The sequence below is a fragment of the Halichoerus grypus genome, chromosome 6 (genome assembly GCF_964656455.1).
Source record: "Halichoerus grypus chromosome 6, mHalGry1.hap1.1, whole genome shotgun sequence".
Classification (NCBI taxonomy): domain Eukaryota; kingdom Metazoa; phylum Chordata; class Mammalia; order Carnivora; family Phocidae; genus Halichoerus; species Halichoerus grypus.
This window is the reverse complement of record NC_135717.1, coordinates 147902476-147926397: the sequence shown is the minus strand read 5'-3', so window position 1 is coordinate 147926397 and position 23922 is coordinate 147902476. Positions and strand designations below refer to the sequence as shown.

General features: G+C 34.2%; 1 protein-coding gene across 6 annotated transcripts in view; it reads left to right on the top strand.

Moving 5' to 3' along the window:
- Positions 1 to 23922, top strand: part of CEP290 (centrosomal protein 290) — an 84513-nt gene that overhangs the window by 49896 nt on the left and 10695 nt on the right. For all 6 annotated transcript variants that reach the window (XR_013449290.1, XM_078076389.1, XM_078076390.1 and 3 more), the window contains 15 exons: positions 823 to 930; positions 1151 to 1285; positions 2269 to 2535; positions 3177 to 3284; positions 3920 to 4119; positions 6551 to 6764; positions 7714 to 7851; positions 9331 to 9552; positions 9883 to 10005; positions 13052 to 13197; positions 13762 to 13917; positions 16168 to 16291; positions 20613 to 20747; positions 22154 to 22240; positions 23681 to 23845. Coding sequence is in view for 5 of the 6 variants with exons in the window: in XM_078076389.1 (XP_077932515.1) it covers positions 823 to 930; positions 1151 to 1285; positions 2269 to 2535; positions 3177 to 3284; positions 3920 to 4119; positions 6551 to 6764; positions 7714 to 7851; positions 9331 to 9552; positions 9883 to 10005; positions 13052 to 13197; positions 13762 to 13917; positions 16168 to 16291; positions 20613 to 20747; positions 22154 to 22240; positions 23681 to 23845 (2328 nt within the window). In the remaining variant the exon portion in view is untranslated. The remainder of the gene's footprint in view (positions 1 to 822; positions 931 to 1150; positions 1286 to 2268; positions 2536 to 3176; positions 3285 to 3919; positions 4120 to 6550; positions 6765 to 7713; positions 7852 to 9330; positions 9553 to 9882; positions 10006 to 13051; positions 13198 to 13761; positions 13918 to 16167; positions 16292 to 20612; positions 20748 to 22153; positions 22241 to 23680; positions 23846 to 23922) is intronic.

Below are 23922 nucleotides of genomic sequence, written 5' to 3'. Positions count from 1 at the left end.
TGGGATCATGACCTGAGCTAAAGGCAGACTCTTAACCAACTGAGCCACCCAGGCACCCCGTAATGGTAGTTTTAAACTTAAAAGGAACAACACATAAATTTAGTTGGTAAGTTAGTTTTTATTTCGATATTAGTTATTTGACTTTTCACAGTTACGAATTTCAACTGGCTCTCACTGATGGAGTGTAGAAGGCAGCTTGGTAGAGTAAAGCACGTATACTTTAGAGACAGATGAAATTCACCAAGCTCATGCTTGCTTGCCTTAGAAATTATGTTGTTCCCTCCGCCTAAAGTGTTCTTAGCTCAGGTCCTTGTATTGTTTATGCTTTCATTACTTCCAAGTCTTAGCTCAAATGTCTTACCTTATCAGTGAGGCCTTCACTAGGCACCCAGTATACAGCTGTAAATCCTACCATCAGGATTCCCTAAATAGGGATTCCTTTTTCTCCAGCACTCATCACCCTCTGACATATTTATTTATTGACTGTCTTTCCCTCACTAGTACATAAGTTTCATGGTGAAAGGGACTTGGTTTTGTTTACTGTTATGTTCATATTACCTCGACTAATGCTTAGCACGTAGTACATGTCATTAAATGTTATGGATGGATGGGTACATAGAGAGATTGAAATCCTGACTTCTCATCTTCTATCTCTGTGATCTTAGGCAAATTACTTACTTAAATCTCTCTGACTTTGCTTCCTTTTTCCATAAAATGAGAATATAGTGACCCCAAAGGGTTGTTGTCAGGATTAAATAAGAAAATGTATATAAACACTTTTGTTATATGCTTGGTGAGTGTCTCTGTGTGTGTCTGGTACAGTTTCATGAAGAAAGGCAGATGGCCTGGGACCAAAGAGAAGTTGAGCTGGAACGTCAACTAGACATTTTTGACCATCAGCAAAATGAAATACTAAAAGCAGCACAAAAGGTATGAATGATTAATTCTGTTTGCTACTCTGTAGCATGACCTATGATGTTAACCCCAGAAATGTTTTCTAAAGTCAGATGGAATTTTAATTCATATTATCTTCTTATATTTCAAATATAAATGGGGTTTAACTATGTCCTTGTCATAGAGTTGTAACAGTATTGTTCTTAATGATGTAACTGCTTTTTTTTTTTCCCCAAAAAATGCTATTTCTTAATAGTTTGAAGAAGCTACAGGATCAGTGCCAGACCCTAGTTTGCCCCTTCCAAATCAACTTGAGATTGCTCTAAGAAAAATTAAGGAGAATGTTCGAATAATCCTAGAAACACGGGCAACTTGTAAATCACTAGAAGAGGTAATTAGAAGGATTTGCATTTTTATTTGTGTATTATTGGATATGTTTGTGGAATTTTCTAAATATTTTCTAACAGAGGTGAAGCATAGAATTATGAATCTGTTGCTAATTCCAATCTCCTTTTCTACTCTACTATAATATTTTTAATAGCCAGTAAAGAACAGCAGATATGGCTAATTTGAATTTACTGCCCATTTAATCACTACTTGTCACTTTGGGGCACACTGATCAGTAGTAATAAGCATTATACTTACATTATACTTACAGAAAATAATATAAACTGAAGGTGATTTTCATTTTGGTTTACATCTAAACATTATAAATGCATTTTAAAATTTTGTAAGTAAAATTGTCTATTTTTAATCAGTTGAGGAAACCTAAGATTTTTTTTCGGTAATTGTAAGATTTGACATTTATGTGAACTGCCACTGAGTTACTTGATTTAAAATATCTGCCTTAATCCTACTGAAGAGTAAACATTTTTCCTGTTTTATTTTAATAAACTACATATTTTATAGTGGTGATTCATTGACTTAAGCCACTAAAGTTCCAATTTTTATACTCAGCTGACTTCTATGGACTACTCTTCTAGGGCTCTGATAGTCAGTGGGCCAAAATAAAGGGAATGATTTATTACATTTCCTTTCTAAATCTAGTATCACCACACATTTCTAGTTCTAAAACTGTAAAAGCTAAATAAAGTACCTTAATTAAATTTTATTTTCATCATAACAGTGAAGTTTATAACACATGCAATAATCTTCTAAATAAATAAAACATGGGTGCAGATAACTGCTGTCACATGGAAATATAAGAAATATAACCTTATTAATATCAATATAATATCATCAGTATAAGTATGATGTGAAAAATAAAGTGAAACTCCTTTTTTTGCTTATAATTAATCTGACCAAAATTCAGATGAAGCATTTTTAAAAGAAAAAATATACTTTAATAATTTTATTATAATTCGATCACTGCAGAAACTAAAAGAAAAAGAATCTGCTCTACGGTTAGCAGAGCAAAATATTCTGTCAAGGGACCAAGTAATCAATGAACTGAGGCTTCGATTGCCTGCCACTGCAGAACGTGAAAAGCTGATAGCTGAACTAGGCAGAAAAGAGATAGAGCCAAAATCACAGCACACACTGAAAATTGCTCAGCAGACCATTGCAAATATGCAAGCAAGGTTAAATCAAAAGGAAGAAGTGTTAAAGAAGTATCAACATCTTCTGGAAAAAGCCAGAGAGGTATGTTTATATTATGCTATGCTGTTTTATTTATTACCATGTTTTTTAGTCAAATGCCAAATATTATTCTGCCCTGAAGTGGTAGTTCGTTTCTTGCTTTCAAATGATTCTATTTCAGAATTTTTCCTTTCACATGATTGGATTACAGATCTGTCAGTAAAACTGGCAGTTTGTATATGTCTATCTTTCTCTCATGGACTAACTAAACCAGGAATAGCTGTCATGGTGCAACCGTTATGATTTTGAAAAATATCAGTTGAGTTTATAGGTAAAGATTGAGGCAATAAGTTAGAATGAAATCTATCACACTAGTAGTCAGTGACTATCCAATTTGCTAGAACGTTGATGGGAAAATCTAATATTTAAAAAACTTCCTAGAAACAAGTTAAAAGGTGATGGATACATATTATTCTAATATTAAGAATAAGTTGTGGTTTAAGGCTGGATTTATCATTTTGAACATGTACTAGGGGAATGCATACTGGTGTGTGTGTGTGTGTGTGTGTGTGTTTGCAGAGATTGTTCCTCCCCTATCTCATAGGGATTTTGGAAGGTTAAAGGTAATAAAATATTTAAGATCTTTAGAATGTGAATTTACTTAAGTCATAATTTAAGATGCAGTTTTGATTTGCTATAAACAGGAGCAAAGAGAAATTGTTAAGAAGCATGAGGAAGACCTTCATATTCTTCATCATAAATTAGAACTACAGTCTGATAGTTCACTCAATAAATTCAAACAAACAGCTTGGGTAAGATTCTTTGTTCTATTTTTTAATGATTTTTGAGACCACGTAATTGTAAATTTAGCTCTCATGATTTTTTTTTTTGGAATAGAAGCCATTCTACCTTTGTTGTTGGGATAATCTTCTAAAAACACAGCTCATTTTTCTCCCTATATCCACATCTTTAGTAGCTCACTGCTGCCTACAAAATCATGTTTATATTCCTTAGCCATGTACTCAAAACCTTGCATGATGTGACCTCAGTCTTTCTTTTCAAGTTGTGTTCATTGTGAGTTTACCAATATCTAACCACTTTTCATGTTCTGAATTCAGTTCATACTTGCTTCCTTTGATCTTTGTCTTCTGTATGTGTGAAAGGGCCTATCTTTCATCTCCTAACATGCAAATCTTGGCATTCTTGAGCCTTAACTCATGAATTCAGTCAACATTTATTGATCGTCCACTACATGGAGGTGCTTTGCTCAATGCTGGGAATACAAAGAATAAGATCTCTCTTTCCTGTCTTGTCATTGGCTATTAAATATCGTTAAATTTTAGATTAGATATTATATTTTGATCATCTGAGGAGGCAAATTAAAATTATGGAATAAGTATGGTATTGAGTCATACATGCTCATGGCTAATTTATTCATTTTTCCTAGGATTTAATAAAACAATCCCCTACTCCAGTTCCAACCAACAAACATTTTATTCGTCTGGCTGAGATGGAACAGACAGTAGCAGAACAAGATGATTCTCTCTCCTCACTTTTGGTCAAACTAAAAAAAGTATCTCAAGATTTAGAGAGACAAAAAGAAATCACTGAATTAAAAATCAAAGAATTTGAAAATATCAAATTAAGGTAAGTTTTAGGAATGTATTATAAAAATAGGCAAATGGTAATAATGATGTCGTGAGGACAAATGTAAGCATTTGCTGTGTCATGCACTGTTCTAAAAGCTTTATGGATATTATCTCATTTTTATCCTCAGGACTATGACGTAGTTTATTCTCCCCATTTTTCATATAGGAACCCTAACATACCATAAGAGGAGATGGAAAAGCCACGATTTGAATCTAGTCAGTCTGGCCCAAGAGCCAGCTCAAGATTCTTGTTCTAGAATCTCGTTTTTAACCTCTTTAATTAAAGCATCCTGTTTCATCATCTATAAAATGGAAATGACAGTAGTTACCCTGGCTCCTTTATGGAGGCCGAATGATACTGTATGTGAGAGTAATTTGAAAATTGTAAAGTAATATATAAATATAAAAACTTTTGTTTACATACCTATAACAGTTTCTAGCACATAATAGAGGTTCAGTAAATACTTCTTGAATGAAAAAATTATTCTGTTAATTAATCATAGTAACAGTAGATTCATTCTCTGTATTAGAGATTCTAAATATTGCTCAACCAATTTATCAGAATACAGATTTTAAACCTAAAATAGGTTTATAGTTCATGTATTTTGTAATCACTGTAGAACTGTTAGGAATGAGAGAGTGTCTGCATTGTGTGAGTGGAGGTCTGCATCCTGGGATTCCCCATGAGAAGATATTTGCATGGGGATCAGCGCTTGAATAAAGACCGCCAGAAGGAAAGTAGCAAGCACAAAGCAGTTTATTAAAGTGAAAGTGGGAGAGCAGGCATGTTCCCCTAGGTTGTTTTGAAATGATATTATTGGGTTTCTCTGGGCTTGGAGTTGCTGTGACATAAGCAGGGTGGTCTCTAATGGAGGCTGCTTCCGGTCATTTGGGAAAGTCCTCTTGCAGGTTGGGAGGGGGAGTTTTTGACTCTACAAGGTTTGTACCAGAACCATCTTGGCAGCCCTTCTCAAGGGGGGGTGGGGGGAAGTTGTACCCACAATGCAAATACATTATAGTGAGTCTAGGGGTTACCCTGGGAAGAGGTGGAAGGAGAGAGCACAGGTTCTGCACCTGTGGCTTGTGATCTGTCAGGCCCAAGGCCTTGGAAGCCACAAAGTCAGGATGTTGAGCTCCCGGGCTTACAAAGTGTAGCTTTTTTTGTTTTGCTTTGTTTTGTTTTTTTATTATCATCACCATCCTTGCCCCAGCTCACATCTCCATCATTCCCCTTCAGGGACTTGGGACTCTACCTGAGGGCGTTCCTTCCACAGCTCTGGTCTGGCTACTACCTAACAGAGCTGTCTCTCTGGACCTCAGTTTCTTATCTGAAAAAAGGGGAAAGTTGAACTACTTGACTTTATAATTCCATTCCAGCTCTGAAGTTGTTAGTAGAACTTTTTATTCTTAACCTACTTATCCAGTGTATCTCTGATAAAATTAATACTTTTGCTTTATTAAGAAGCTACCACTTTAAGAAATTATTCTCTAAAAGAAAAGAGAATCAGCAATAGTATTTGGTATCTTTTCTTTTATTATCATTTATTTTTTTTTGCAAGAGAGAGAGAGAGTGCGCCTGCACCCAGGCAGGGGCAGGGTGGGGGTGGGGTGGTGGGCAGAGGGGGAGGGAGAGAGAGAATCTTAAGCAGGCTCCACGCCCAGCGCAGAGCCTGATATGGGGCTCGATCTCATGACCCTGAGATCATGACCTGAGCCGAAATCAAGAGTCCCACACTTAACTGACTGAGCCACCCAGGCGCCCTATTTGGTATCTTTTCAATCTATTTTTCCCCATTGTATTAAATTTTATACATGAAATGTTATTTTTGGTGTAGTAAGTTTCTGTCATGTTTTGGTATATAAAATTGCTTGTGCTTTTGAATATAATTCCTGGGTGTAGAAAATAACCATCCTTTGAAATACCCTTGTATATATAAATTTTTGCCACATAAAATACTTGAGTCATTTTCTACCTTATCACGTCATGTTCACTAAAATTATACTTTTATTCTCAGTGTGCACATTGATATGTGTATTTTAATGTGCCTTAGGAAATTATAGATCTGTGTGTTTTCTTTAGTAAAACCTCCTATTTTCACAATTTGATTATTTGAGGTAACCTCAGTTTTTGGTACAGCTTGCAGGAGACATAGTATTTAAAGTGCGATTTTGTTCATTATATTGTCTAGAGCCAAAAATTACTTCATGCAGTCGTTGCCAACAGTAGTAGACAAACTAAAAGGAAAAGTCTATTTTATGTCAAGTTTAAGAGTTAAATGATGTGAACAAATAATTGTTCTTGTTTTGATTTGACTTAAGACTTAGGTTGTAAGGATACTTAGGGCCAAACATTTGCTCTTTATAAAATTTGCATCGAAGTATTAATTGCAGCAACCACTCCGTTAAATATATATGTTTGCTTACATTAGGCTCCAAGAAAACCATGCAGATGAAGTGAAAAAAGTGAAAGCAGAAGTCGAGGATTTAAGGTGTCTTCTGGCCCACTCACAAAAGGAGTCACAGAGTTTAAAATCTGAACTTCAGGCTCAAAAAGAAGCAAATTCAAGAGCTCCAACAACTACAATGAGAAATCTAGTAGAACGGCTAAAGGGCCAGTTAGCCTTGAAAGAGAAACAACAAAAAGTAGGTAACAACAGAGTATTACCAATATTTAGGAAATATATGTGGTAATAGATTGCTTTTAGAGAAGACTTGTAAAAGATGATAGCGTATGTCTCTCTGTTGTAATGAAAGTATGAGCTTTGTCTTATGCTGTTAAGCAGAATTTTTCAAGATAATTCATTTTAATAGCCATTTGTTGTTTTTAAGTACAGATATAGTCCAATTTTTTTTTATGTTGTCATCAGTTTGATTTGTGAGTTATCAATAGGAAATAAGGGGATATCTTAATCCTATTATTTTCTCTCCTTTTCTAACTGGGATTTTAATGCTACTAAGGCTATTTTGAACAATTTGAATAATTGAACAATTTTGGGGAGCAGGAGGGAGATACGACAGTGAGGAGGAAAGTTTAAAGAAGGAGGTCAGAGAGAGTTTTTTGAGAAGCAGTTGGTCAGTGGATTATCTAATATATTAGTTTTTTAATTTTATCTCAGATTTGATATACTCAATTGATTTAGAGGGTGCTGCTGTTTTTCTGTGCTAGCTTAGGAAATTTATTGGCAAATTTCAAGCCTTTTTTCTAATCCTATGATTTTCCTTGTTTGTATAAATTCAATTAATTTCACACAGAAGTATGTACTGAGTAATTCAACTAAATATCTAAACTTGGATATTGAAACAAAACATGTGGTTTTTGTAATATAAATGTCTTGATTTAATGCTGGGTTCTCAAAATTACTATTGTCAAGATTTTGAAGTCTCTCACACTCAATTTGGAAAGAACTGAGTGCAATTACTAAAGGAAATTCATTTGAAAAATTTGGACTGTTAGGTTGTGAATTATGTTTGCATAAACACATGATATTTTAGGAAAATAGTTAAAAGTAATAAAGCATATTAATTTTTTGTATTACATGTTGTTCGTATAAAATACTAATTTTTTAAAAAGGACACATGTTATAATTTTTAGGCGCTTAGTCGAGCACTTTTGGAACTCCGGGCAGAAATGACAGCAGCAGCAGAAGAACGTATTATTTCTGCAACTTCTCAGAAAGAGGCAAATCTCAATGTTCAACAAATTGTTGATCGACATACTAAAGAACTAAAGGTGAACCTAACACATGCATCATTATAACAAAATACCTTATAATTGCTATTGGGAGAGGAGCCACTTTGACATATAGTAATTTTGATAATGAATAGGGAATTTATTCTAATGAATTATTGGTGGATATATATATATATTCATTTTGGGTTTTTTTTTGTTTTGTTTTTTTCTGGTTTTTTTTTTTTTTTTTTTTTTTTAAAGATTTCATTTATTTGACAGAGAGATCACAAGCAGAGGGACAGAGAGGGAGAAGCAGGCTCCCTGCTGAGCAAGGAGCCTGATGTGGAACTTGATCCCAGGACCCTGGGATCATGACCCGGGCCGAAGGCAGCCGCTTAACCGACTGAGCCACCCAGGCGTCCCTCATTTTTGAACAATAAGAATCTTTATTGTACTCACTCTGATTATCATCTTAGAGATTAGGAAAGGATATGCCATTATTAGCTACTTCTTCCTAATAGAATTAAGAAACATTTTACTTAGAATTTTTTTTCTATGTTGATAAGTGAGAAAGGTGTGTAGATTTCATTGTTTTGTTTCATTTCTTTTATCAGAATTTTCTAATTTTTGCTAGTTCATAATATGAGTTAATTAGCTTTCCTTTTTTTCTTCCTGAAATAATTTAGGGGGATTATATAGTTCCTGACATTTAATCCATAGAGCTGCCTGACTCGGAAGCCTTTTTTGAAGTTATTTATTTATTTTTTGGCTGTGTACTTTATTGTTTTCATTACTCATCAGTCATTAGATGTGGTGATTTAAAATTTTTTTACAAAACATATAGGTTTCATAATGAGTTTTAAATTTCTTCACACAAAGTTTCATGTAGTACATTCTGCATAAAATGAAAAATCCACTTTTTATATGTTTGTAATTTTGATTTACTCAATTTATTTGTATGTCCTCTTCACCACCATTAAACTATGTAGGGACTGGATTATACTTAGGCTTGTTTGTTTGTTTGTTTGTTTGTTTTTTCATCTATTTTTTTGTTAGTAATCTCTACACCCACTGTGGGGCTCAAACTCTCAAGTACAGAAGTATGTACTAAGTGAGTAATTCAAATAAATATCTAAACTTGGATATTGAAACAAAACATGCGGTTTTTGTAATATAAATGTCTTGATTGTACTCATGTTACCATCTTAGAGATTAGCAAAGGATATGCCTTTACTAACTACTTCTTCCTAACAGAATTAAGAAACATTTTACTTAGAATTTTTGTTTCCAAAATTGCCAGCATTAATTCAGGTTGTTAGTGGGTTTTTTCCCCCATGAACTTAAAAATTTAGATTGAAACTTTATTTTTAATAAGTTTTAATTTAATAATCATTAACTAAACCTTTTTAATAAGTATTATTAAGAATAATTTAATAAAAATTTAGATCGAAACTTCCTTTTTATTAAGTAATAGATGTATTCTGTTTTATTGTTGATATTTGATGAAGATTTATGAACTAAACCTTTCTTTACTTGCAGTCACAAATTGACGATTTAAGTGAAAATCTTTTAAAATTGAAAGAAGCTCTTAAAACAAGTAAAAACAGAGAAAACTCACTAACTGATAATTTGAATGATTTAACCAATGAACTGCAAAAAAAACAAAAAGCCTATAATAAAATGCTTAGAGAGAAAGATGGAATTGATCAAGAGAATGATGAACTGAAAAGGCAAATTAAAAGACTAACCAGTGGATTACAGGTGATTTTATATTTAATTGGGATAATGTCTTTGATTTAAAATATATAGGTAGTGGTTTATTCCCACTTTTTAATTTCATCTATATTACTTACTAAAACTAGCTTTCAGATCACTTTGATTAATGTAGCTAATTCCTTCAGTGACCTCTGTTGTATTTGTCGTTTTAGAGTAGCCTATTTTTAAAATGCAGAAGTAGCTACTATGTTCTATATCAATAGTGCATTTAGAAAAGATGGCAATAGCCTCAGAAAGTTTCTGTAATTGGAATATTGTGTATTTTGTTTGATAGTTTTTTACTTGTAAAATGTAAAAATACATCTTATATTTCAGGGGAAACCTCTAATAGATAATAAACAAAGTTTAATTGAAGAACTCCAAAAGAAAATTAAAAAGCTAGAAAGCCAAGTGGAAAGAAAGGTGGATGAGGCAGAAATAAAGCCTGTGAAAGAAAAGGTATGTGAAGAAACATATTGATTAATATGTTTAAGGTAATGATAGACTTGGGCACCTGGGTGGCTCAGTTGGTTAAACGACTGCCTTCTGCTCAGGTCATGATCCTGGAGTCCCAGGATCGAGTCCCACGTCGGGCTCCCTGCTCAGCAGGGAGTCTGCTTCTCCCTCTGACCCTCCCCCCTCTCATGCTCTCTCTATCTCATTCTCTCTCTCAAATAAATAAAATCTTTAAAAAAAAAGGTAATGATAGACTAAGTTAAATTTTATAACTGATGAACAGAAGATCAACTGTATTAATTTGAGGACCTAATACATTCTATAAATGTATCGAATAATGTAGAGAAGTCTAAGACAACTTTCTGTCCTTTAAGAATTTACAGGAGACTCCCTATAATGTAACTCCTACTCAGAAGTTACTAGAATGTCTCCATGTCCTCTTCCTGACATTATAGTACCTCTAAAATCCCCTCACACTTTACCTATCCAACTTCTCCCCAACCTAATTTTTTACATAAATTGGTGCTTTTTGATTTTGGGAAAGAAAGTTGGGCATTTTTAGTCTGCTACCTTGACCCAAATGTGTCCTTTTTATCCTTCCATAGACTGGACTGTTTGTTCAGGGTAAACAAAGTGATTTGGAATAAAATCAATATTTGTAGTAATCAGTAACCAAACTACTCATAAATTGATTCTGAAATGTGAGAAAAGTTGCTTAAAATTTTCTAACAGGTTAACTAATAAACTATTTTGTAATAAAAATTACTAACAGAAATTATCAATCCCATCAAATCCCCTAAAACTTGCTAAAATGCATATAATTTATTACAAATAATAAACTGAAGATTTGTATCGGTAACATTGGAAATATTGAGACCTGGGAAATAGGTGTTACTAGTAATGTTTGCCCCTGTAGAAAATCACAACAAAGGAGCTAAGATTAGGAAAAATTTTTTTGTAAAATTTACCCAGAAAAAATTCAGTATCTCTAAAATAATTTCAATAACATGAACATAAAAGGAAAGTATCTTTAATGCCACTGAATAGAAATTAGTAATGGAATTAAAATATCTTAATAGAGTATATTCCAAAATTCATTTTACCTATGAAAATTCACCAATGTTCGTATAATTTTTATTAAAATGTTTGCATTTGTATACATTGAACCACAACATACTTGCTGTCAGAAGCTTTGCTGGTAAAATCCTAAGATAAAAATGTCCTTACTCTTCCAGATTGCTTTCTTTGCTGCCTCCCTGCCTTTAATGTTCCTAACCTGATTCCTAGCAGAATACTTCAGTAGCCTTGTGGCTTTGCCTGGACTCCTAACCTGTGTTTCAGTTTATTTCTCCTGAAAATAGAAATGATACAACTTGCATTGCCGGTTTCCCAGGATTATTTTGACAATCGAATGAAACAATATGTGCAGCTCTTCTGTAAGCAATCCGGTCCATACCACTGTATGATATTATTACTAATTAGGAAAAGAGAACACAAAGAGCAACCCTAATATTCAAATTTGTATCCAGGAATCTAGCGAGAGGATTATTTCAAATTCCACAGTATGGGGCACTTCTAATTTATGAATGTTTTTATATTCAAAAAATGCTTTTGTATTGAAATTTCTACACCCTTTTCTCTGTCAACTCTTTATAGCCTATCTATATGAGATACCAAAACCCACCCCCATGCCTTGCATTCCTGTTTCTTATGCTGCTGTACTTTTCTCCATAGCATTTATTATTATCTGACATACTAGAGATCTACTTATCTATGTGTTCATCTTTTGGACTATAAGAATAATGGTTAGAATTGCTCAATCCCTACAAAGCACTCTGATGTTGCAGAATTATTTACTTATATACCATTATGCCCAAACTAATACTTACATTTCTGGAAGTCACAAAATTCAGAAAAAAAAAATTAATAATGATCAAACACTGAAGTTTTTACATTTTTTAAAAGAATACTTGTTACCTAAATAAATAAGGCAAAAAATTGGCCAGTGTCAAAGAAGACAGTTTTGATAGGGCAACCTATCTTAGTTGGGCATTTGACTTTATACTATGGCTTTTAACTATTTCAGCCCCAACATTGCCTTTTGTAATAAATACAGTGTTTCATAACATCTTCTGTACTATTCCATATGAAATTTATGGTTACTGGAAACTACCTACATGTGTAATTTCAAAAAAATCATTATAAATGAAATATAAAGGAGAAACAAAAAATAACTTATAAAAACAATAGATATTTCTCATATTTCAATATGAAAATGCTGACATACTACACTAGAAAACATAATGAAGTAGTCTTGTAGCGTTAAAAGGAATTCAGAGCTACAAATGCAGACTGATACAAATGTATTCTATTGGCAGTTTATATGACCCAGTGGCATTGCTAATGCCATTAGCAAATTCTCTTCACTGCTCTTTTTTTCTTTTTAGCACTTATCACCAGCTAACTTACTACAAAATATTTTTTTCTTTCTTTTTGTCTATATTTTGCTCCCTTTCCCTAATCCACCCAACCAACATAAATTAGACTGTAATGCTTTTTCTCTGGTTTATTCATTGCTTCTACTTCTAGTGCCTAGAGTAGATTTGGCAGATGATTAGCACTATATAAACATCTACTGAGTAAGAGAAATCATGTGCATTGAAGATTTGAAGGGGCTATGATGCTAGAAGATAGCTATTTTGGTTAAAATTGAGTTGGTCCTTTGTACGTATACATTCTTTGTTAGAAGCTTACTTTGGTCATGATCATCTTTATTAGAATCTTAAAGATTCCTAAGTCTGTTGGCATTAGTCCAGACTGTTCCCTAGAATATCATCTGTCAAGTAATAGAATACAGAACGCTTAAGCTGAACGGCATTTTTGCTAATAGCTTAGCATGTCTAAAGATTCTAGAAGTTACACAGCAAAATGAATGTATTTACATATTCTCTAAGAAGTATTGATTTACCATTGCTCTAGTAAATTGTATTTGATAAATCTTGAAATTAAAAACAACATTGGTAATTTTCTCCTTTGTTATTGTTTACAGAGTGCTAAAGAAGAATTAATTAGGTGGGAAGAAGGTAAAAAATGGCAAACCAAAATAGAGGGAATTAGAAACAAGTTGAAAGAAAAAGAGGGGGAAGTCTATATTCTAACAAAGCAGTTGAATACTTTGAAGGATCTTTTTGCCAAGTGAGTTTAAATTTAAGCCTAATTAATTATGTGTAAAATCTTTAATTGATTTGGAAGTTAAGTCATTTTTTAGTATTTGATAGTACATATTTGATATCATACTTGAGAAATTTCCTAGTTTTAATTATCATTTATTATCTATGGTTCATTTTTTATTTACTTTAAAATGTGTTTAAAAGTATTTTAACAATTTGGGCACCTGGCTGGCTCAGTCGATTAAGCATCTACCTTCGGCTTAGGTCATGATCCCAGGGTCCTGAGATCGAGTTCCGCATCTGGCTCCCTGCTTGGCAGGGTGTCTGCTTCTCCCTTTCCCTCTGTCCCTCCCCCATGCTTGTGTACATGCTCTCTCTCTCCCAAGTAAATAAAATCTTAAAAAAAAAAAAAGTATTTTAACAATTTATAAATGGAGTTCCTATAATTTTGAAATAAGTGAGCTTATAGCAAATACAGAAAGGTCTAATTTTCTTATGTTGGTCCTGTAATTGAGTAAGCTGTGGTTTAATAAATTGAATGCAAAACACTGAATTATATATTTTCATGATGCTATATTAAATCCCACAGAGCTGACAAAGAGAAACTTACTTTGCAGAGGAAACTAAAAACAACTGGCATTACTGTTGATCAAGTTATGGGAGTGCGAGCTTTGGAGTCAGAAAAAGAGTTGGAAGAATTGAAAAAGAGAAATCTTGACTTAGAAAATGACATTTCATATATGAGGTAGGCTGTTTCATGAAAATGTGGTACCCATTATAATGAAGAAAACTGACTGACCCATAGTAACTGATGGGAATGTGTATTACTTTAGGCTTGGGTTCTGTTGTCTTTTCCCATGTGAGTTAAGATATTCTTGGTTCTTTGTATGCCACCTGATTTTGGACTGTATTCTTGAACTTCTGAATATTATGTGGTGAAACTTTGGATCTTGGTTAAATTCTATGGAAAATGTGGATAATTTTGTTTTAGCAGGCAGTCAGTCTGGATAGGTTCAGGCCTCAAGTTCCAACCTGCTTTCTGTGGGCTGTGGTTCTAATATCAGTTTTGTTTTCAAAGCCTTTCCAGTCTCTTTGGATCTGTCCTGCCTGTGCCCCTCCCAGTTTGGAAGTCTGGTACATGGGCTGTCTTTGGTTTGTTAGTTCAGTTGAGTCTTTGCTACTCTAAGATCAGATCCATGCACACACAGCTCAGCATTGAGCCCAGAAGTTCATAAACGACTTTACAAGATCCCTTTCTTGAGTTCCTCCCTTTCTGTGATCTCCCTGATACTTTCCGTTTTCCTAGGGCTCCCCCTTTTGGTACTTCGAACGAAATCTGGGGCTTTCTCCCTCAGTACTCACACTCACCTTCAGGTTTCAATCAGTGTTGTATTCAGGCCAAGAAACACCAGAGGAAAAGGAAAGGTAAATCACTGCCCATTTGCTGATAGGTAATTCCGGTATGCTGTCCCAATCTGTAAAATACTTACTTTTCAAAGTTCTCAGATAGTTGTTCCATGCATTTGGGAGAGACAAGATTGGATATGTTTACTCCACTGTACCTAGAACCAGATCCCCCCTCTGCACCCCCACCCTCACCCCCTTGTGCTGTACCATTTCTTTAGCAGAGCCTTTGAAATTTTTTTGTTTCGTCCCCTTTCCAAGCTGTGTCTTCTGATATAATCAGTCATGCAAAGCAAAATAAAATCATGTCCTAACAACAACTGAAACTGTAGTAATTTGTTTCATTCATTTCTTCTTAGATGAACTTCAATTAGTTTTACATAATCTGTCACTTCCCCTACTAAGTACTTGACAAGCTATCTAAAATCATCTTAATGATCATTTTTAAAGTCTGCTACCTAGCTGTCATATTTGGATATGAGGATACTTGCTGTTCTTAAATTTATCATACTTTTTTCCCCCTTTCTATTGATCTTCAAAAAATACCATTATTGCTTCTTTATCAATGCCTGTGATTGCGTGTTAATGTAATGTGAACTCCTTTAAAGGAACACTCCTGAGTGCCTACATTCCTTTCCTTTTTTCCTAAATCATTGTTTCTTAAATCCCTCAGAATTTTCCGTGATGAAGAAGAAAAAAGTAATTGAATTCTTTCTTTTGACACCTCTTATATAGTTACTGTCTGATCCCATCAGTGGCTCCTTCCCTTCCTTGGTTGTCTTGATCTAAACATATGTTCAGAACAACATCAAACCCTTTTTTCTCCTTTGCAGTTTTCACAAGGATCAAAATATTTTAGTTTTGAAACCTAATACTTTTAGAGTATTTTGTTTTTTGTTTTTGTTTTTCTAATAATGTGAATCTGTGTGGGCTGAAGTAATTGGAGAAGATTTGATAGAAAAGATGGAACTTATCTTCTCAGTTCAACTTGAATTTCTAAATTTAATGAATCAGATCTAGATATTAAAGGGAGGAGGGACATTCCAAGAGAGCAGAACCCTAGCAGAGACATAGTGGCAGGGGTGAAGCTTTCATGTGTGGGTAAGAGTAGACTTTTTTGCCTTAGTAAAGGTAGACTCCTGGACAGTTAGGGTAGGCCATGCACATAAGACTCGGAGTAACAGATTGTTCCGTGGCATCACCAAGAGCCTTTTTTGAATCCTTGAGCTTCTTGAGAAGCACACAGATGTTATGAAGTTATTATATAGTGTTTTAAAAATAGTGGCTATTTTGATTTGTCTTATACAATTCCATATAAATAGATGCATATTCTTTAAAGATGATTTCTGTACATCAAAATACACTTGTTAACTCATCATTCAAAAGAGCCCTGCAGCAAATCCTCTGTAGAGGATCACTTTATACTATAAATAGTCGTGTCCTGATTTTTGTAAAGTTTACAAGTTTGTGGAATTTCAAATAAATACAGTGTTAATAAATATATATTTTCTTTCTTTTCTGTATTTTGACATAGTAAAGCTGTGGAGAGTTGAAGTTTGAATAGTAAAGAGTCTGTTGTTGTTTCTCATAGGACCCGCCAAGCTCTCCCTCGAGATTCTGTCATAGAAGATTTACGTTTACAAAATAGATACCTCCAAGAAAAACTTCATGTTTTAGAAAAACAGTTTTCAAAGGAGGCATATTCTAGAACTTCAGTAAGTGCACACGTTTTTGTTTTTCTGTTTTTAAAGTTTAAAAGTGATACCAACTTCTACCTTTATCTGACCCAGAACCTTAGATTCTTCTTATAATATTAATGCAATAAATCCAACTTTTATTTTTACCAGGTGTGGCGTAAATGAACTTCTTTAATCCTCTTACATAAGTAAACTTAAGATTCTTATGCATTGCGTAAAACTTTATTACAAATGAGATTTTAAATGAAATTATCATTTTGAGTTTTGCTGTGGCAAGAACATACAATTGGGTGAATTAGAAAAGTATGTCATAGCATCGTTTCCATTCAAATGTGTTATATATTTCTAGTTTTCCTTTATAAAAAGATATTAATATTGTTTGTTGTATCTTACTTTAAAACAAATAGTGTGTATATTTTTGTTATTTTTTTCTTTTTCTTCTTTTCATGTTTCTTCTCTTTCTTCTGCTTCAAGCAGAATCTGTTATGTGACACAACTACGCTTTCTACCCTTGCTACCAGTGTTAATAAATACAGGCAAAATACTTTTCACAAAAAGAACACTTTACACCGGAACAAAAAAAAACCCATAACAGTTTTCAGAATTAAAAATGGGAAGGGATTAGATACCAGTGACAACGTATATCTTCAGGTACCTAAAAATATTCTACAGTATTACAGTAATGAAGAAAACCACACAGCAGAAGATACTGTAGATCCTATGGAGTTAAGTACATCTGAGACAAGACCAAAAAATAAGTCAAGTCCATTTAGGTCAATTAATGGTATCTTGGCAGATGTTAAGTCCAATTTTGAAAATGCACCGGATCCTGAAATTAAGAAAATTAATCAAGACTGTTGTGAAAATAATAGACAGGAACATAAGAACAAGGAAGAGAATGAGCTAGGCAAGAATGATGAAGGAAAGGGACACATAGCTGCAGATGTGAGTCACAACAACCACTTGGATCCAGAAGAATCTGCCAGAGAGGACCCTGATTATGCTGCCGTTGCTGCTGCCCTGAGTCAGTGTGCTGAGGAGGACGCACAGGCAGATTCCGACGCCGACGTACCCGTCCAGCCAAGAGATGAAGTGTCCCAGGTCTGAGTCGATGGCGGTCCTGTGTGTGTGTGTTAGCTGAATTCTCCTCTAGCAAGTGGTATACATATGTGGTGCAAATGGAAATAAACTGTATAGGATTTGTAAAAAATATTAACTATTCATGAAATGTGTCTTAAGCTCTCATATTTGACTAGTTCCTTCAAAAATTAATGGTTATGCATTTCCTAATTCATTTTAGTACTCACTGTTTTACCACTGGTACTCACTTAAAAAGAATTAGCTTAGATAACAGGGTGACAAAAATCAGGCTCTTTAGAGGTATTCATTTTGCCTTAGAAATTTCTAAATCAGGATGCTCTGGAGTCTCATCACAAACTTTTACTATAGTGACTACTATCAGTAAAAATGTGTTATGATACTGTGTGACATTCTTTGGTCATCTTTTTGCCACATGGTATATGACAAATACTTTTTTATAGTGAGAAAAGGGAGTTTGCCTGTGTTGTTGTCTCCGTTGTGTCTAGGTATAATTTTCATAGCACTTTGCAGACTGTTGTTTCTGTTTTACACGGGAAGCTTGGAGCATGAGTAACATCTCTAGTGATGCAGAACCAGGATCTAAACACAGGTCTAACTCTATCATCTCTCTTGTGACACACTACTTTTGGTCCATTTACAGTGCAGTACAGCCTAGACAAGTTTGCCCCCGGTTGAAATCAAATAGCATTTATCTTTTTTTTTCTTTATCCTTTCCACCTAGATATTCCAGTCACCCAAGTCCTAAAAACATCACTAAAAGCAAACATTTAAATGTGAAGGGGAAATGGATGAAAGTGACTTAATTCTTACTTCATTTCTTTATCCAGGTTTATAATGCTTTTTTTTTTTTTTGCTTGATAATAAGTAATTAAAAATTTGAGGCTTCCAGTGTGTGTTTCTTTAACTCCTATCCACTAAGAATTTGGTTTCTAGCAGTGTATCCCCTCCCCCGTGTTTTGTTTTGTTTTGTTTTTAAGATTTATTTATTTTAGAGAGAGAGCACACAGTGGGGAGGGGCAGAGAGGGACAGCGAATCTTAAGCAGACTCCGTGCTGAGCACGGAGCAATGTGGGGCTCAGTCTCACGACCCTGACACCATGACCTGAGCTGAAACCAAGAGTCTGATACTCGGCCGACTGTGCCGCCCAGGCGCCCCTGGCAGTGTATCCCTTTTAGCAGGATTCCTCTTCTACACAAGAATTGGAAATCTCATAAAATTCATTATGTAAGAATTTTATTTATATTATTTTTACAGAACAGAGTTTCATTAGAATTTATTTTCCAGAAATTTGGACAATTTCAACTAATACTTTTAATTTTGTTTTTTGAGAATGGGGGGGCAATGATCCATATGTACTTACATAATTGCCTACATGTTTTAGTGAGGAGAGAACTGTTTAAAAACAAAAACAAAAACAAAAAAACCTGATGTGAGATCATAAAGTAGAAATAAGGTAGAAGTACTCTCTTCTGTGAGTGATACTTAATATATTTGATGTCTATGTATCAGTGGTGCCCGTAGGTGTTTTTCATTTGTTAAATAGCTACTGCAGACAGAAGAGATGAAGTGAGGGTGACAGAAGAGCTCTGGAAGAGGGCATTACAGATTTCTGTGTCTGAAGAGGCCTTAAAAATTACCCCGTCTTGTATCTTCATTTGTAAGATGGAAAAACCAAGGACCTTGCATGTGGCATGATTTGCTTAGTGTTAACCTAATAGCAGCAGAATCGGCATGTATACTTGGGTGATTTGACAGAGAATAAGCAAAGACATACTCCTGCGGTACGGACCTCAACAAACATGTCTGTCTTCTTTCTCGTGCCACTGTATATGTACATATACCCACACACTGCTTTGAACAGATAGACGCAGGGGGACGCGTGCTGTTTCTGCCAGTGTTCCGGGCCCTCACGTCAGAATCCAACAGCCTAGAACTTCTTTACTCTTCTTATCCTATTTTTTAATGTCTTTAATTTCTTTTACTTTTGTTTTTATTACTTAAGGGTAAATGTATCAGAATGTGATGTATTTAATCTACTACTAATTAAAAAGATGGTATAGAGCCATGTATAATGGATATATTTGTATAATACTACATTTTTTAAACTCTAATGTCTGTGGAGTTATTGACTTGATAGTCCATCAAGCCAGTAGAGAGAGAAAGGGATGGGGGAGGACAAACTAAAACTATGCTGAGTGCTTGAACAAAATTATTTCATATGATGCCCATAACACCCATACGAGGTAGGTGGTATTCTATCCACTGTATAGAAAAACGTCATCAAGCACATATTTCTCTTCTGAATGACTTGTCACTTAGAAGGAGAAGTAAAAATGAACATAAATAATAACCCAAGGTGGATTTGTGCCAAGAGAAATACAAATATAGTGTAACTGGATTTCAGAGGAGGGAGTGATTGCTTTCGCTCAAGGGATGAAGAAGAGCTTTCCCAAGAAGGAGGAAGAAATTAAGGCACTTCTTTTTATAGGTTTGTGTATTAGTGTGCTAGGGCTATTGTAACAAAGCACCACAGATTTGGTGGCCTGACAGAAATTTATTCTCATAGTTCTGGAAGCCAGAAGTCCAAAAAACAAGTTATTGGCAGGGTTGATGACTTCTTTCACCTGTGAAGAAAGAGTCTTTTCCAGGCCCTCCTCCTTGGCTTATAGATGGCCATTTTCTCCCTGTCTCTTCAGATTATCTCCCTTCTATGCATATCTCTGTATCCAGATTTCCCTTTTTCATAAGAACACCACTCATACTGGGTCAGGGCCCACCCTAATGACTGTAACTTGAGTACCTCTGAAAAGGTCCTATATCCAAATAAGGTCACATTCTGAGGTACTGGGATTAGGACTTCAACATATGAATTTGAGGGTGGGGTAGGGTTTAGGGCATAATATAATCCATAACAAATAATAACCATACTTTCGGACTGGAAAAACTAGCACAAATTAGTTTAGTCATTATGAGAGTATACATGGAGACATTAATGTGTGTGGACATTATTAAGACATCCTTGACTTTGCTTTCTATATTAATTAAACTGCATTACCTTTTCTCCTGCAATTTTTATATTCTAATTTATTTATTTGAGGCAATTTTTTCTAGAGCTCTCCAGTTTTCCATATTTTTTTGAGGAAAAATGTTCCCTGTTAGTGTTTTCTTATCCCATTATGTCTTATGCCACTTTTGTTATTAAGAGTTAAAAATATTTCTAACTTTATTTTCCTGAAGACTTCCGAGATGGAGTCAGATGATCACTGTCAAAGAGAACAGCAGCTTCAGAGGGAAAACTTGGAGTTGTCATCTGAAAATATTGAACTAAAATTTCAGCTTGAACAAGCAAATAAAGATTTGCCAAGATTAAAGGTAAATTTAATGTTCTTTACTCTAGTTAGGAAGTCTAATGCCTGAAAGCCTTTTTGTCCCTCTTCATATTAGTTTATGAAGATGTCAGAAACTCACATTCATAAAATTTTATGGTAGTGTTACACTTTACACATTTGTTCATGTAACAATTATTTGTTGAAAGCCTGTTTGTTGTCAGGCACTTTTCTAGGTGCTAGGAAACAGCAATCAAAAAATTTCTCGCACTCGTAGAACTTACATTCTAGTGGGGAAGACTGATAATTAATAAGTAAAAAGTCAATATATAGTGTGTCAGCTGATGTTAAGTGGTAAGGAGAAAAAACACAGTTGGTGTGAAAGGTGTGTGTATGTGTGTTGGTGGTTTGGGAGTGTATGGAATTGCTATTTAAATTAGGGTAATAGGGGAAGGCTGTCTTAATAAAATGATATTTTATTTTATTTATTTATTTTTTTTAGATTTTTTTATTTATTTATTTGACAGAGGGAGACACAGCCAGAGAGGGAACACAAGCAGGGGGAGTGGGAGTGGGAGGGGGAGTGGGAGAGGGAGAAGCAGGCTTCCCACAGAGCAGGGAGCCCGATGCGGGGCTCGATCCCAGGACCCTGGGATCATGACCTGAGCCGAAGGCAGACGCTTAACGACTGAGCCACCCAGGCGCCCCAATAAAATGATATTTTAGCAGAGAGCTAGGGGACAGGTAAGGAAGTGGGTCATACAGGTACCAGAAAAAGAGTTCCAGACAACAGAAATAGCAAGTTCAAAGCCCTGAGGCAAGAGGATGGATGGTGTATTTAGCACATTAACAATCATCACTCTTTAAAATATTAGGATTTTTTTTTAAATTAAGTGTTTACATTTTAAAAAATTAGGATAATTATCTCTTTTAGGAATTTTATTTTGATGTTTATAATACATTTATCTCTGGTTTTCCAAATCTCATCTTTTTATGGGAATCTTCTTTTCTTCTGGCTGGCTAATTGTTTCAGTTCTGTTCTCTAACCTAGAATATTAGCAATCTGTTAATTTCACTGGTAATGATATAATTATGCCCTGTGTTCTAGAACATTCTGAGTTTTACATTGTTAGAACCAGTACTGTTCCTCTCTACCATCTGTATAAGGATCTGCATATGTAATTTATGGGGCGGTTAAAATCAGAGTTCTAAACTCTCTATTAAGGCAGTAATGTGGAAAATATTTCTTGAAATTCATATATAAAATATGCTTGTATTAATGAACTTTAATTCAACATATGTCTTAGTTCAAAATCCTTATTGCTGTGGAGACCATCTTGTTCAGTTTGGCTAGAGAGTTGAAGAAATTGATAGTTCACATGAATTATTTGCCTTTCCTTTTCAGCGGCGATAGCTGTGTTAAACTGTTATATGTTTGCTTTAATTTTTCAGAGTCAAGTAAGAGATTTGAAAGAAATGTGTGAATTTCTTAAGAAAGAAAAAGCAGAAGTTGAGCGGAAACTTGGTCGTGTTAGAGGGGTGAGTGTGTGAGAACATTCCATGTATTTGTTTTGGTTTCAGAAGTGATAAGTTGGTAATGAAAAAACAAGTTTGGATATGTCATAACAGTAGTGATATGATTTTACTAGTGCTTGTAGTCTTGGTTTTTATATTGCTGTATCTACAATGTAAAACATCATAAAGCTTTTCTTTGTGTTTCAAGTCAATGTATTTTATCATCTGTCACACCTTACACACATTTTATTTCAATTGAGACACCACATCATCTTTCTTCATTGCGTATCCCTTCACACCTTGAAAACACTTAACTTCTAGGAATCCTCCTTCTGTTCATGAAGGTAACTACTAACTGCTCTTAGTCCAGTTCTAACATTTGTAACTATTTTTTATGATTTCCCCGTCAGCTTCTTAGTATAATGCTCTGTAAATATGTTTCCCAATTTTTTTATTCTTGTATTTTTCTTCCCATGTTATTTTGTATTCACTTTTTACACTGAATAAATGCTGCTTATGAGGCCCTGGCCAAAGATTTAAGCCCGTAATGATTTCGTTAGCAAGTGGCACAATGGAAGCAATCAATATAAAAACTTGTTCAAATAATAATATTAAATATATCACAGATTTGGTGAAAATATTGAGTTATTATTAGAAAAGTATTCAGAACAAACATCTCACTGACAGCAACATTAATTTCCTAAATAAAAATGTTAATTTGACCTTTTCTAATGGTGAAAGGTCATATTAATAATATATTAAAATAATATATATTAAAATAATAATATATTAAATTTATGTACTATAAGGTTATTCATTGCATAGTGTCAATACTAACTAAAATGCAAAAAAAGTAAGCAGATTCTTTTGCTCCACTGTTAAAAGCCTTAATATAAAGCATAGGCAGTTAAAGTTATTAATGGGTGACCCATCTCTATTGATAACTCTACACTAGGTTTTTTCATTTCAGATATCTCTTATATTTATATTGGACAGAAACGGAATTTCTAATCAATGGCTATTATTAGAGAAAATCACCTCTATTATGCTCAATTCAAATTTGGTAACTCATGAACTCTTTAATGACACAACTTTTCTTTTGTGGATTTTTTTTTCATATAAAGAAAATTCTGGTATATAGGAAAGAACCTTAGCTAAATAGACTATTTAGGTTCTTAGGCTTATTCATTTGGAACAGACATCAAGGCTGGAGTATTTGAGCTGTTACTTATTAGCTGCATGACTAGGAATATCAAATTCTCTGAGTCTTGATTTGTTTGTATTTAAAAGAATTATAATTCCTATCGCAAAGGGTTATTGTAGTGATGAACTGAATACAGGTTTTGGCTTCAAATCTTAGGAATCAACACTGAGTGTAATAATGAGCCTTTTATGTTGTTGGTGTTTTATATTATACTCTCTCAGATACTTGATTAGATAAAAAGTTAATATATTCTTTTGTAGTCTGGTAGAAGTGGAAAGACAATCCCAGAACTAGAAAAAACCATTGGTTTAATGAAAAAAGTAGTTGAAAAAGTCCAAAAGGAAAATGAACAGTTGAAAAAAGCATCAGGAATACTGACCAGTGAAAAAATGGCTAATATTGAGCTGGAAAATGAAAAGTTGAAGGTAATTTTTTTAATGTGATCATTTGCATGGGATGTTTTTACTATTATAATTTTTATTTTTTAAGGACGATTTTAAGT